Genomic DNA, 15,344 nt, shown 5'->3' with positions numbered 1-15,344 from the left:
CAGATCTCCTCAAACTCCTAATAAAATATAGCCACTGTCTTGTCTTCTTTATAGCTGGATCAATAACCAGGTTAGATTGTCAGAGATCTTGACACCCAGGAACTTGAAATTGTTCACTCTCTCCACTTCTGATCCCTCTATGAGGATTGGTTTATGTTCTGTGATCTTACCCTTCCTGAAGTCCACAATCCGTTCTTTGGTCTTAATGGTGTTGAGTGCAAGGTTGTTGCTGAGATACCACTCAACTAGCTGGTATATCTCGCTCCTATACGCCCTCATCATTGGTATTTGTGTATAGTTGAATAACAATTGAACTTGAACTCACTTCCTCTTACTCTTGTTGTCTGCCCTCTTTCACTGATGCCTTCTTTTTCCTACCTCTCTCTTTGGTCGTAAGCTTTCTCCTGTCTCCTGTATCTCCTTCTACCCTGTTACTTTTTATCTGAAAACACAAGAGACTGCAGATGCTGGAATATAAAGCAATGGGCGATCTGCTGGAGGAACTCAGCACACCATCAGGACTAATAAAGGGTTTCATACCAAAATATAGACATTTTCTTTCTTCCCGTGGATGCTGCTTGGCCCACTAAATCTCTTCAGCAGGATGTGTTTCCTTTTAAGTCTCTCTGCCTCTTCATTTCCACGAGTGCTTCTCTCCCTTCTATGCCCTTAATGTCTGTTATCCCTTCGCTTAGTCCCCGCTCTGAGTTCACTACAGCATTTTGAGCTTTCTATCAGTTTTAACTCAGGCACACATCAGGTGAACATTAACCTTTGTGGTGATTCATTTACAACCAGACTGCTAGATAACATTCTATTGTCCCCTGTTCACTGACTGTTTTGACAATGAGTTAAAGTGAGTGTTATCAGTTGTGTATTGTTGGTGTTGCTGGAGGTAGCAAGTCACTTAGTTTTTGCCTTTTTAACACAATGCTTTTCCTCCTTACAGAAGGGTATGGCTGAAGAGATTTGGTCTGAACACATTGAGGTGAGTTTTCATGGCTTCAATGAATTTCACACTTTCCAAAAAGGTGTTGTAGAACCTTTCAATCTTTTAGTGTTGATACAGGATTTGATGGAGCTTATTGATGTAACAACAATGACACGTATTTAAAGAATGTCTTTCATGTGGTAATATAGTGGATTCTTCACCTTAAACTACTTCCTTTTGCAATAAAAGACAATGTTTTATTTGACTTTCTAATTATTTGCTTTACCTACAGGTTTACTTAGTGATCATTAGCAAGGGTTTACATCAGCATTCTTATGTCTTTATCCATCTAGAACTCTGATGATCCAGCATGCTTTCAGAACTTTGGCAATGCCAGACAAGCAGATTTTTTGGACTATTGAATGTTATTATTACTACTCCAACACATTTGATAGTGCTGAGGATGAGGTAGTTGGTTTACAAACAGCTGATGCAGTATGTAGTAAGAGGGCTAGCAAGGAGGAGCTGATAATAGGGTCAACTAGTTGAGCTGCAATGTAAAAGGCAGACAATGTTAAAAAGGGTGAATACAGGACTGAAGGTGTTATATTTGAATGTGTGCAGTACATGGAATAAGGTGGATAAATTTACAGCATAGTCACAGATTGACATATATGACGTTGTGGGCATTACTAAATCATGCCTGAAAGATTATAGCTGGGAGCTTAATGTCCAAGGATACACATTATATTAAAAGGATGGGCAGTTTGGGGGAGAGAGGGGTGTTGTGATTCTTTTGGTAAAAAATCAAGTCAAATCATTAGCAAGAGGACTGGAAGGTGTTGAATTGTGGATAGAGGTAAGGAGCTGCACGGGTAAAAACACCCTGATGGGAGTTAAATGCAGACCCCCAAATAGTGGTAAAGATAGGGTCTACAAAGTACAAAGGGAGGTAGAAAATGCATGCCAAAGGGCAATATTACAATAGTCTGGGGGATTTTAATATGCAGGTAGATTGGGAAAATCAGCCTGGATCTCATGAGGGGGATTTTCTACAAGATAGCTTTTTAGAGCAACTCATGGTTGAGTCCTCTAGGGGATCAACTATTCTGAATTGGGTGTTGTGCAATGAATTAGAATTAATTAAAGAGCTTAAGGTAAAGGAATCCATTGGGGCCAGTGTTCATAATGTGATAGAATTTGCCATGCAATTTGAGAAGGAGAGCTGAAGTCAGATGTATTACTATTACTGTAGAGTAAAGTGAACTACAGAGGCATGAGAGAAGAGCTTGATAAAATTGATTGGAAAATACTGGCAGGGATGAAGGCAGAACAGCAATGGCTGGAATTTCTGGCAGCAGTTCGGAAAGTGCAGGATATGCGCATCCCAAAGACGAAGAAGTATTCTAAAGACAGGATGACACAACTGTGGCTGACAGGAGAAGTCAAAGCCATCATACAAGCCAAAGGGAGGTCATATAATGAAGCAAAAATAGTGGGGAGTTGGAGAATTGGGAAGCTTTTTAACAAAACAATAGAAGGCCATTAAAAAAGTCATAAAGAAGGAAAAGATAGAATACAAAGGTATGCTAGCCAATAACATTAAAGAGGATACCAAAAGTTTCTTCTGATGCATAAAATGTAAGAGAGGCAAGAGTAGATATTGAACCACTGAAAAATGATGCTGGAGAGGTAGTAATGGGGGAACAAAGAAATGGAGAAAAAATGAATAAGTATTTTGCATCAGTCTTCACTGTGGAAGACACTAGCAGTGTGTCAGAAGTTTGAGAGTGTCAGGCAGTAGATGTGTGTGAAGTTCCCACTTCTAGGGTGAAGGTTCCAGGGAAACCGAAAGGTCTGAAGGTAGATAAGTTGTTTGGACCAGATGGTGTACACCCCAGAGTTCCAAAAGAAGTGGCTGCAGAGATTGTGGGGGCATTAATAATTATCTTTCAAGAATCAATTGATTCGGGCATGTTTCCGGAGGAATGAAAAATTTCAAATGGTACTCCACTCTTCAAGAAAGAAGAGAGGCAAAAGAAAGAAAATTATAAGTGACTTAGTGGTTGGGAAGATGTTGGAGTTGATTGTTAAGGATGTGGTTTTGAGGTACTTGGAGACACATGATAAAATAGGCTGTAGTCAGCATGGTTTCCTCAAAGGAAAATCTTAGAAACCATAGAACACTACAGCACAGAAAACAAGCCATTCGTCCCTTCTAGTCTGTGCCAAAACTTTATTCCGCTAGTCCCATTGACCTGCACCCAGTTCATAACCCTCCAGACCTCTCCCATCGATGTATTTATCCAATTTATTCTTAAAGAGTGAGCCCGCATTTACCACGTCAGATGGCAGCTTGTTCCACACTCCCACCACTCTTTGAGTGAAGAAGTTCCCCCTATATTTTTCCTCTTTCACCCTAAAGCCGTGTCCTCTCTTAGAAATCTCTCCTAATCTAAGTGGAAAGAGCCTACTCGCATTTACTTTGTCTATACACCTCATAATTTTGTAAACCTCTATCAAATCTCCCCTCATTTTTCTATGCTCCAAGGAATAAAGTCCTAACTTGTTCAATCTTGCTTGACAAATCAGTTGGAATTCTTTGAAGAAATAACAAGCTGGATAAACAAAGGAGAATCGGTTGATGTGTATTTGGATTTTCAGAAGGCCTTTGACAAGGTGACACACATGAGGATGCTTACCAAGTTAAGAGCCCATGGTATTATAGGAAAGTTACTGGCATGGTTAGAGCATTGGCTCATTAGCAGGAGGCAAAGAGTGGTATTAAAGGGAGCTTTTTCTGGTTGGGTGTCGGTGACTAGTGGTGTTCCATAGGAGTCTGTGTTGGGGCAACTTCTTTTTACGTTATATGTCAATGATTTGGATGAAGGAATTGATGACTTTGTGGCCAAGTTTGCAGATGATGCAAACATAGGATGGAGGGGCAGGTACTTTTGAGGAAATAGGCTTCAGAGGGCTGAAACAGTTTAGGAGAATGGGCAAAGAAATGGCAGATGGAGTACAGTGTCAGGAAGTGTATGGTATACACTTTGGTAGAAGAAATTAAAGTGTAGACTATTTTCCAAGTGAAGAGAAAATTCAAAACTGAGGTGTAAGGGGGCTTGGGAGCCCTTGTGTAGAATTCCCTAACGGTTAATTTGTAGGCTGAGTTAGTGGTGAGAAAGGCTAATGTAGTTAGCTTTTATTTCGAGAGGACCAGAATATAAAAGCAAGGATATAATGTTGAGACTTTATAAAGCACTGGTGAGGACTCACTTGGAATATTGCCAGCAGTTTTGGACCCCTTCTCTTCAAAAGGATTCACTGACATTAGAGAGGGTTCAAGGAAGGTTCATGAAAATGATTCCAGGACTGAAAGGCTTGTCATATGAGGAACATTTGATGGCTCTAAGCCTCTACTCTCTGGAATTCAGAAGAATAAGGGGTGACCTCGTTGAAACCTATCCCATGTTAAAAGGCCATCTGCTCTCACCCAGTCCGCCCGCCACCCCACTTGGGATAGGGTTCCCCTTGTCCTCACCTACCACCCCACCAGCCTCCAGGTCCAACATATAATTCTCCGTAACTTCCGCCAACTCCAACGGGATCCCACTACCAAGCACATCTTTCCCTCCCCCCATCTTTCTGCTTTCCGCAGGGATCGCTCCCTATGCAACTCCCTTGTCCATTTGTCCTCCCCCATCCCTTCCCACTGATAACCTGCATCCAGTGTTCCCAGTGCGGCCTTTTATATATTGGTGAGACCCGACACAGACTGGGAGACTGTTTTGCTGAACACCTACGCTCTGTCCGCCAGAGAAAGCAGGAACTCCCAGTGGCCACACATTTTAATTCCACGTCCCATTCCCATTCTGGTATGTCTATCCATGGCCTCCTCTACTGTGAAGATGAAGCCACACTCAGGTTGGAGGAACAACACCTTATATTCCGTCTGGATAGCCTCCAACCTGATGGCATGAACATTGATTTCTCTAACTTCTGTTAATGCCTCTCCTCCCCTTCTAACCCCGTTCCTTATTTATCTATTTCCCCCCCTTTTTTCTCTCTCTGCCCCTCTCATAATCATTCCTTGCCTGCTCTCTATCTCCCTCTGGTGCTTCCCTCCCCCTTTCTTTCTCCCTAGGTCTCCCATCCCATGATCCTTTCCCTTCTCCAGCTCTGTATCACTTTTGCCAATCACCTTTACAGCTCTTAGCTTCACCCCACCCCCTCCTGTCTTCTATCATTTTGGATCTCCCCTCCCCCTCCCACTTTCAAATCTCTTACTATCTTTTCTTTCAGTTAGTCCTGACGAAGGGTCTCGGCCCGAAACGTCGACTGTACTTCTTCCTATAGATGCTGCCTGGCTTGCTGCGTTCCACCAGCATTTTGTACATGTTAAAAGGTCTCGATAGAGTGATTGTGGAGAGGATGTTTCCTGTAATGAAGGAGTCTTAAGACCAGAGGACACAGACTCCAAATAGAGAGGCATTCTTTTAGAACAGAGACGAAAAGTAATTTCTTTAGCCAGAGAGTATGAATCTGTGGAATTTGTTGGCATAGGTGGCAGAGGAGGCCAAGTCATTGGGTATATTTCGGGCAGAAGTTTCTAGATTCTTGATTAGTCAGGGCATGAAGGGATACGGGGAGAAGGCAGGAGATTTAGGCTGAGAGGGAAAATGGATCAGCCATGTTGAAATGGCTTAATTCTACTCCTATATCCTATTAATGTTTTTTTTAAAGATGTTACAGAGTTAGGCAGATTTGTCCCTGGTTCAGAAGAACATTGTTCTTGTGAACTCTTCATTACCTTAGTAGTTTGCAAGTCAGAGCAATGTTCACTACATAGTTCCCTGGTGGCAGAAGATGCCTGCAGCTCCACTGCAGTCAGCAAATCCACCCCACTGGTGTCCCAACTGCCTGTTCGTATGTACAGGCTGTACATAAGTTGGGTTTTTGTTACCTTGCAGGACAATACATTTATCTGTGAGCCCGGTAGATCTTAATGGAGTGTGGGAACTCAGGCCCCACTAAGTGTAATGCAATAATAAAGCAATGCATATTGAAGCTCCAGTGAATGTGGAAAGAGGATGAAACCGGGACCCTGTTGAATGTAAACTGTACAGGAATTGGGCTCAGTGTGATGGGAAAGGATCAAGGTGAACACTACCTTATGAATTATGCTGAACCTCTGGGATGTTCGAATCATTGGATTACTCTGTTTTATTCTTTTATTCATACCAAACTATAGATTCCATTGCCCATTCTTACACTATATGTTTGCAGAATCTTTGCATCATTCTCATAACTTGTGTGCCCACTTCTCTTTTTATCATTAGTAAGTTTAGCAAGAATGCAGTCAGTTCCTTCAGCTTAGTCTCCATTTGAGGGGCCCAGCATTGATCCCTGCTAATTATTGCTATCCAACATGTCAATGATACATTTTTCCTGATTGTGTTTCCTGTTAGCTAGCCAGTCATTTATCTGAGTTAACATTTTGCCCCAATGTCATTCATGAGCACCTTATTTGGTACTTGATTGAATGCCTTTGGAAATCCAAATACACCATGAGTAGGCTTTTCTACTCATTACATCTTCAGAACATTCTAGTAAATTTGTCAAACACGATTTCCCTTTCATAAAATCATGTTGTATTTACTTGATTGTGTTATTCCTTTCTAAACATTCTGCCACTGCATCCTTAATGAATCTCAGTATTTTCTCTTTCTTGTAAAGGTATCTTCCTTCAGCTAGGACCTTTCCAAATTTGGCAAATTTTGGAAGGCCACAACCAATGCAGTAATTTCACTTAGCATCATTGGACTTGGGCTGTCAGATCCAGGGCGTGCATAGTGAATGTGGTTCAGGAGTGTTTTGAACACAGGGACATTGGAGTACAAGTACAAGTACAAGTAACCCTTAGGTTACTGACATGGTTAGACAGGGTATTGAAGACAGCATATGCCTTCATTGGTCAACGATTTGAGTGTGTCATTTTATAGTCTCCACTTTGCAAGACATTGATGAGACTGCACTTGGAGTATTGTGTTCAGTTCTGATTGCCAAGCTATAAGAAGAATGTGATTAAGTTCGGAAGGGTACAGAAAAAATTGAGGCAGGATGGCTTGAGTTATAAGAAGATACTTTGCCAGGCTAAGACAGTTTTCCCTGGAGTGAAGGAAGCTGAGGTGTGATCTAAAAGGTTTATAAAATTACAAGAAATAGGGTGGTTAATCAGTAGAGGATTTAGGTTTAGGTTTAAAATGAAAAGGAAAAGAGGGGCAAAGTTTTCACACATTAGACCGTGGTGAGTATATGAAACAAACTACCAGAGGAAGTGGTGAAGGCAGATACAGTTACAACAATTAAAATATTTGGGCACAAATGGTTTGTAGGGATGTAAGTAAAATGCAGATGAATGGGATTGACAAGGTAGGCATGTAAAGGTTGGTCTGAATTTCCATGCTGTTTATCACTATGGCTCTATGAAAAATAAATACTTCAGACCTCACCTACATCTTCAGGCTCAATGAATAGACTGCCTCATTGTCCCTTCTTTTATCTTTAGTCTATTAACAAAACAACTTCAAATATAGCTTAATGTGCTAGTCTTGTCTGCTAGTGGTATTTTGTGATTCTTCTTCACCTTCTCCTAATTTCCTTTGTAAGTGCCTCCCTATACTTTTGCCAATTATACTTGACCAACCTCCCCAGTCTTTAGTTCTCTGTACTTGCCCTTTGCTTCCTTTATTTTCTTTATCTGACCCTCAATATATTTTGCTATCCAGGTTTCGTGTACTTGTTATACCTGGTTTTCACCCTTGCAGCAGCATATTGGCTCTGAACTTGCACTATATTTCCTTTGAACGCCTCCCAATGTGTAAATGTAGACTTGTAGAATTGTGTACGTGGTTATGCCCCAGTCTGCTTTTGCCAAGTCCTGTCTCATTTTAAATAAATTTGTCTTCCTCCAGTCTAAAACATTTATATCTGGCCCATCCCTATCTTTTTCCATAACCACTTCAAAATACATTCATGGTCACTAACTCCAGAATGATCCCCAGTGACACTCCCTCCTATTGACTGGCTACATTTCATAAGATAAGTATACTCCTTCCTTTGTTAGTTTATTCATACTATGTATTGTGTTATGAAGCAGTCCAGGACACTCCAGAAAAATTCCCCCATTCTGAGCCTGTTACATTAAGGCAATCCCAGATAAATTGAAATCCCCTTTTACTAAAACATCATGTTTATTACATCTTTCTCCTATTTGCCTACTTATGTGTTTTCCTATCTCCTGTTTACTGTTAGAAAATCTGTAATATACCCCCAACAAAGAGACAATACCCTGGTTCTTTGTAACCCACATGGCTTTGTTTGAGGAGCCCTATAGGATATTCTGTTTTGACACTAAAGAAATGTGTTCCTTGACTAACAGTGCAATACCACCTCTTCTTTTACAACTACCCTTGCTGCAGCTGAAAATTCTGTACCTTGGGATATTGAATAGCAAATCCTGCTTATCATTCAACCATGTCTCTGTGTTGGCAGCAATACCATAATCATTGAGTACTACAGCACAGAAACATGCCTTTTGGCCTAGCTAGCTGGTGCCAAGCTATTATTCTCCCAGTCCCATCAATCCACACTTAGATCATAACTCTCCATATTCCCCCCCCCCCCCCCCCCATCCATATACTTATCCAAATTTCTATTACATTTTGAAATCGATTCTGCATCCACCATTTTAGCTGGCAGCTTGTTCCACACTCTCACCACCCTCTGAGTGAAATTGCTCCCCCTGGGGTTCTCCTTTTACCTTTTCACCTTTCACCCTTAACCTGTGACCTGTAGTTCTAGTCTCACCTGATTTCAGTGGGGAAAAAAGCCTTCTCGCATTTATCTTACGTATGTCCCACATAATTTTGTATACCCCTATCAAGCCTCCTTCGATCTCCTACACTCCAGGGAATAAATGCTGAAACCTATTTAACCTTTCCCTATAAATTAAGTTAATTAAAGATTTAGTTGATTAACCTTAGTTGTTCAGCTGCTTGCATTATAATCAATCCACTTTAGCTTTGTTTCTTCTGATGTGCATTTATTTGCCTGCTCTGTCTACCGGATGTACTTTTTTTCTTCTCTAGGTGTCTTGTACCTCCCAGTCTGAACACCTATTCTGAGTCCCATTGTCCAACCAAACTCAACTTAAACTTAACCCAATAGCACTCACAAATGTCCCATAAGGGTATTGCTCCTTTTCTAGTTTAGTGCAACCCATCCATCTTGAATAGGTCCCACCTTTCCCCAGAAACAGGAGCCTAAAGCCTATCCCCCTGCACCATCACTTCAGACAAGCATTCCTCTGACCTATCCTTCTGTTCTGCCACTCACAAGCTCATGTCTCAGAAGCAGTCTAGAGATCATAACCTTTGAGATGCCAGCTGCCTGTTCCTGTTATATTCCCATTTCAGCCTGTTACAACTAAAAAGCACAACTGCTGCCAAGGTCAATAAGTCAACAAAGATGTATTAATGTTTTTAAACAAACTATCGCTGCTTAAAACCTTTGGAACCAACACCACCTGTGGTCAGAACTGCCCACAGAGGACACCTTGGAGGAAGTGCGGGCATAAATCAGGATTACAAGCGTGCTTAAGCAAACGGGGTTTTAAATTCCCTATACCAACTATCTTGCTGGAGAACGTGCAGTCTCTGGTGAATAAAATCGATGTTCTCAGAGCCAGGGTGCTGAATCAGAGGGACAGTAGGACCGCGTGTGTTTCACGGAATTCTGGTTAACCCCTTTCATACCGGATGCAGCAATTCAGATCAACGGGCCTACTATACACTGAGGAGTATGCTTCATGATCAACCCCTCTTGGTGCACAAATATATCAGTGCTGTCCCAATTCTGCTCACCAGACCTGGAATATCTAGCAGTAAAGTGCCATCCTTTTTACCTACGGCGGGAGTTCTCTGGGGTCATTCTGGTAGCATTTTACATTCCACTTCAGGCCAATGTCAAGCAGGCTTTAGATGATCTGAGCAATGGGATCAACATGCAAAAAACAGCACACCCTAACACCTTCACCATCGTTTTGGGAGATTTTAACAAGGCCAGTCTGAAAAAAATCACTGAGCAATTACCATCAACAGATCACTTGCCATACCAGAGGAAGCAACACACTGGACCATTGCTACACCATCATCAAGAATGCCTACCATATCAAGAATTCCATGCCTCTCTTCGGGAAGTCTGATCACCTGGCTGTACTGAGTATAGGCAGAGACTGAAGTCTGCAGCACCAGTAGTGAGGACCAAGAAGGTTTGGACAAGGGAAGCACTGGAGCGCCTACAGGACTGCTTTGAATCGATGGACTGGACTGTATTCAGGGATGCATCTTTGAATCTGGATGAGTATTGCTGCAGCTGTTACCGGCTTCATTAAAATCTGTGTGGATGAGTGTGTGCCTACAAAGACTTACTGTACATTCCCAAACCAAAAGCCATGGATGAACCAGGAGGTATACCGCCTGCTGAAGGCTAGGTCTGTGGCATTCAAGTCTGGCAACCCAAGTCTGTATCAGAAAACCAAGTATGATTTGCAGAGGGCTATTTTAAGGGTGAAGAGAGAATTTCAAATGACCTTGGAGGCAATATCAGAAGTGGAGAGAGTGAGCAGCTTCAAGTTCCTCAGTGTCAAGGTCTCAGAGGATCTAACCTGGTCCCAACATATTGATGTAGTTATAAAGAAGGCAAGACAGTGGCTATACTTCATTAGGAGTTTGAAGAGGTTTGGCATGACAACAAATACATTCAGAAGCTTCTATAAGTTGTGCCATAGAGAGCATTCTGACAGGCTGTATCACTGCCCGGTTTGGGGGGTTGGGGGGCGCGGCTACTGCACAGGGCCGAAATAAGCTGCAGAAGGTTGTAAATCTGGTCAGCTCCATCTCGGGCACTAGCCTACAAAGTACCCAGGACATGTTGAGGGAGCGGTGTCTCATAAAGGCAGCATCCATTATTAAGGACCTCCAGCACACAGGACATGCCCTTTTCTCACTGTTACCATCAGGTAGGACACAGAGGCCTGAAGGCACACACTCAGCGATTCAGGAACAGCTTTTTCCCTTTTGCCATCCGATTCCTAAATGGACATTGAAGCTATGGACATTACCTCACTTTTTTTAATATACAGTATTTCTGTTTTTGCACTTTTTAAAAATCTATTCAATATATGTAATTAATTTACTTGTTTGTTTAGTATTATGTTTTATTTTATTTATTATTAATATTTTTCTTTCTCTACTAGATTATGTATTGCATTGAGCTGCTGCTAAGTTAACAAATTTCACCTCACATGCCAGTGATAATAAACCTGATTCTGATTCTGCTTGTAAAATGGCCAATTAACTCCTGTTGCAGGACTCATCCCTTCTTCTACCCATGTTGTTGGTACCAATATGTACCACTACCATTAGCTGTTCATTAGAATGTCCTGCAGTCACACCAAGCTATCCTTGACTCTACCACCAGAGAAGTGTCAGACCATCCTGGAGACCTGTGGTCACAGAAATGCCTCTCTGTCCCTGTTACAATAGAACCCCTAACAACATTACTCTCCCAATCTTATTCCTCTTCTTTTGTACATCAAAGCCCTCTGTCATGCAATGAATTAGATTATTGCTGCTATTTTTCCTTCAAAGGGCATCCCCCAACAGTACACAACATGTTATAGGTTAAGAGGTTGGTATCTACACAGTCAGTTCCACTATGTCCTTCTCTGCTTCCTGCTCCGTTTCTTTCTCCGGGCTTCACTATTTTTCCATGGCATTGACCCACTGTAGCTTTCACCATGTTCCTGCCTAATCCTTGTCCCTTTCCTCATAATTCACCTATTCCGTTAACTGCTATTGGCCTGATTTTGTTCCAACTCCATTTTGTCCCTTGGGGCTTCACCCTGATCAGACTCTGGATTTTGCCACCTGTTCTGCATTCCATCCAAAGTAAATATTTGTCTTACAGGATATAGTTGGACAGAATTCCTGGCTGCAGGGCCAGTTTTTGAACTTGCTGGCAAAGTACACAGGCATTGATACAGTGGCTCACTGGGCCCTGAGGCTAAATGTGCCACAAGAAAAACTACCACAGCACGTTGCCGAATGGCTCAGGCGGCTGGAAAAAGACAAAGAGTAAGTTTTTCAATATTTTTCACGTTTTTGCCGTAATTCGTCATTACCTTAAGTAATACCTTCAATCATCCTTATGGTGTTACTCTTTACTGAACTCACCATTGACACAGTGTATTTTATCTTACCCTCAGTCCCATTATTGATTACACCATTTACTGGCATTTTATGAAGAAATAAAGGCTGATCGGAAATTAACAGTTGCACATTTGTTTCTTATTTCCACAAAGAATAATAATACCAATTTATAGCCCCTGTGTTTCTTTGGTTGCTGCTTGCAAAGGGAGAACTCCTGTAACGTAGCAGTTAGTGCAACGCTATTATAGCTCAGCGCGTCAGAATTCGGAATTCAATTCTGGTGCCGTCTTTAAGAACTCTCTATGCATCCTCCCTGTGGATTGTGTGGGTTTTCCCTGGGTGCTCTGGTTTCCTCCCACAGTCCAAAGACGTACTGCATAGGGTAACTGGTCATTGTAAATTCTCCCGTGATTTAAATTGGGGATTAGTCTGACTAATCTGTCAGGGGTTGCTAGGGCCTTCTCCGCACTGTATCACTAAATTAAAATAAATAAAACTTTTACTGCTCTCAATAAAGGATGATTGTTACTGTCAAGTAAGCAGCAGGATTTGGATATAGCAATATGTAAGAACAATACAAATTGGATCTTAAAGGTAGTCTACACTTGCATAAAATAATGCATTATGCATTCCAAGAGATAATCCTTATTACCAATTAATTGGCATAGATGCATGAAATTTTATAATTGGTGAATTATTTTTATTAAAGTGGAGAGTAAATTCAGCCATTTATGAATTCATTTGACTTTTTAAGTCTCTTCATTCACGGAACTCTTCACCACAAACTTCATTTATCATCCCTGAAGTATTTATTCCAGGAACTAATGGTACAGTGGACATAAGGAAAGAGAGTTTTAAGTTGCAATCTATGAGAGTTTCTTGTAGTTGAGTTCATGAGAACTAGCTATGTTCCAAGTTCAAAGTGTAATTATGACCACTGTGGTAATTGATAAGAATGTTATATGGACAGTTCACTATATAAGAAAATAATCAATATCTATAATACAATGTATTCAAAGTCATGATGGCAATTATTTCGAGGTAACAATTGGTAGGATAGGAGATGAGACTTATGGTAATATATTATGAAATATACAGTGATTTAGAAGAAGATCAGACCACATTTTATGAGTAATTAACCAGGTATTTGCAAAGGGTTCACAAACTTTTTCTTGCTTGGATTCATTACTCATTTAATCATAGAATTTTAGTATTCTTACAGCACAGAAGGGGACCATGAGGCTTATAGAGTCCATCTCAGTTTTAGTAAGAACTGTCCAGTCCCTGGCTTTTTCCCCATTGCTCTGCTTTCTTTCCATATATTTTATGACAAAAGAATGAGGCCATTTTGTGCATTGGCACTCAAAAGTATTCAACAATACTCCATTAATTTTTCCAGCCTATTCCCATCAACTCCTCAGATTCTACCATCTACTTACATGCAAATTAGATTGACCAACTAATCTACCAGGCGGCATGTCTTTGGAATATGGAAGGAAGCCCAGATGGTCCTAGGTTATGATGTGCAGACTCGTACGGTCAGCCTTGGAGATCAGGATCAAAGCAGGGTGGTTGGTGCTGTGAGGCAATAACTCCACCAGCAATCCAGCAATACCACTGTGGAAACCATTGAGTGTCCTTTTTTTTTTGAAATTCTGTGTTGAATTTATTTCTACCAACATTTCAAGTGGCACATTACAGATCATAGAAAAGATTTTCCACATCTATCCTTTGATCTATTGCCAGTCACCTTACATGACTTCTTGTCCCCTCCATTAATGGGAGGAGCATCTGTGTATTCATTTTATCTAGACCCTTAAAATTTTTTAATGCTGTACATTTTCCAATCATTTCTCAGCCTTTTCTGCCCTAATAAAAATAACACTATCATTCAACAGAATCAAGGTTGCAAAGTACTTGTATCTATTCCAGGGCATCTTTTCTGCACCGTCCTTGCCTTCATATCTTTTCTGTGATGTTGCACACAGTTTGTTCTTTGGTGTTTTGCAGAATTTCAAACTGTTCTTCTTTGTTCCTTTTTGTAAAGTCAGAAATGAATCTCAGGGTTGTATATGGTGACATATTTGTACTTTGATAATAAAATTTACTTTGAACTTTGAAATGTGCAAAATGCACAGCTGAGTGCTACCCTGAAGATGGTGACATGGATCCTTAAATCGATTCCAGCCCAGCGTGGTTGGCAATGCAGGTGACGTCACCTTATTGCCAATGCCTTCTCAAGATGAAAACATCATGGTTGTTATGGACCTTATTAAAATAGTTGTAGACAAGTTATTCTGTCTGTCCAAATCAGAAACCATGTATGAACCGTGAGATCTGTCATCTGCTGAGCGTCTGATAAGAAGCATTCAAGTCTGGTGACCAAGAAAGTTACAAGAGATCCAGGTATGATCTCTAGAACGCATCTCACATGTGAAGTGGCAGTTCTGGGCTAAACTTGAAGCAATGAACGATACTTAACAATTGGGGCAGGCTTGAATACTATCATCTCTTATAAAGTTAAATCAAGTGACATAGGCAACAGCAGGGCTTTGCTTCCAGACAAGCTCAATGGCTTCTGTGCTTGCTTTGACTATAAAAACATGGAGGAACCATCACAAACTCTCACAGTTTCCTATGATCCTGTGATTTCGGTCCAGTGGCACTTGCATATATCCACAGTGATGAAATGCTTTGAGAGGTTGGTGATAAATCGTGTCATCTCCTGCCTGAGAATCACCTTAGATCTGCTCCAACTTACCTACTGGAGCAACAGGTCCACAGTAGATGCCATCTCATTGGTTCATCATTCAACCCTGGAACATCTGGACAGCAAAGCTGCATATATCAGGATGCTCTTTATTGACTACAGCTCAGCATTCAATTCCACCATCCTCTCAAAACTAATCAGTAAGCCCCAAGCCATTGGCCTGAAGACCTCATTGTACAGTTTCCTCAATTTCCTCACTTGCAGTTCCCAGTCAGCTTGGATTGGTACAGTCTCCATCAGCACAAGTGATGGAGGCACCATTCAAGGCACCACCCCCTACTCTACTTATTTGACACTTGTGTCTGTGTGGCTAAGTATAGCTCCAATGTCATATTCAAGTTTGCTACGACACCACTGTCATAGGCAGAAT

At 41.2% G+C, this 15,344-nt stretch overlaps 1 protein-coding gene and 1 long non-coding RNA gene across 4 annotated transcripts in view; one reads left to right on the top strand and one right to left on the bottom strand.

Annotated features, from left to right (window-relative positions):
- The window catches only part of exd3 (exonuclease 3'-5' domain containing 3), a 168,439-nt gene that overhangs the window by 73,822 nt on the left and 79,273 nt on the right, over positions 1-15,344 (top strand). For all 3 annotated transcript variants that reach the window (XM_073052099.1, XM_073052098.1, XM_073052100.1), the window contains 2 exons: positions 950-988; positions 11,963-12,129. In XM_073052099.1, coding sequence (XP_072908200.1) covers positions 950-988; positions 11,963-12,129 — 206 coding nt within the window. The remainder of the gene's footprint in view (positions 1-949; positions 989-11,962; positions 12,130-15,344) is intronic.
- The window catches only part of LOC140730974 (uncharacterized), an 85,064-nt gene that overhangs the window by 20,661 nt on the left and 49,059 nt on the right, over positions 1-15,344 (bottom strand). The window lies entirely within an intron of this gene.

Source organism: Hemitrygon akajei, chromosome 7, assembly GCF_048418815.1.
Source record: "Hemitrygon akajei chromosome 7, sHemAka1.3, whole genome shotgun sequence".
NCBI lineage: Eukaryota > Metazoa > Chordata > Chondrichthyes > Myliobatiformes > Dasyatidae > Hemitrygon > Hemitrygon akajei.
The sequence above is the reverse complement of the archived record's forward strand: the minus strand, read 5'-3'. Positions and strand labels throughout refer to the sequence as shown.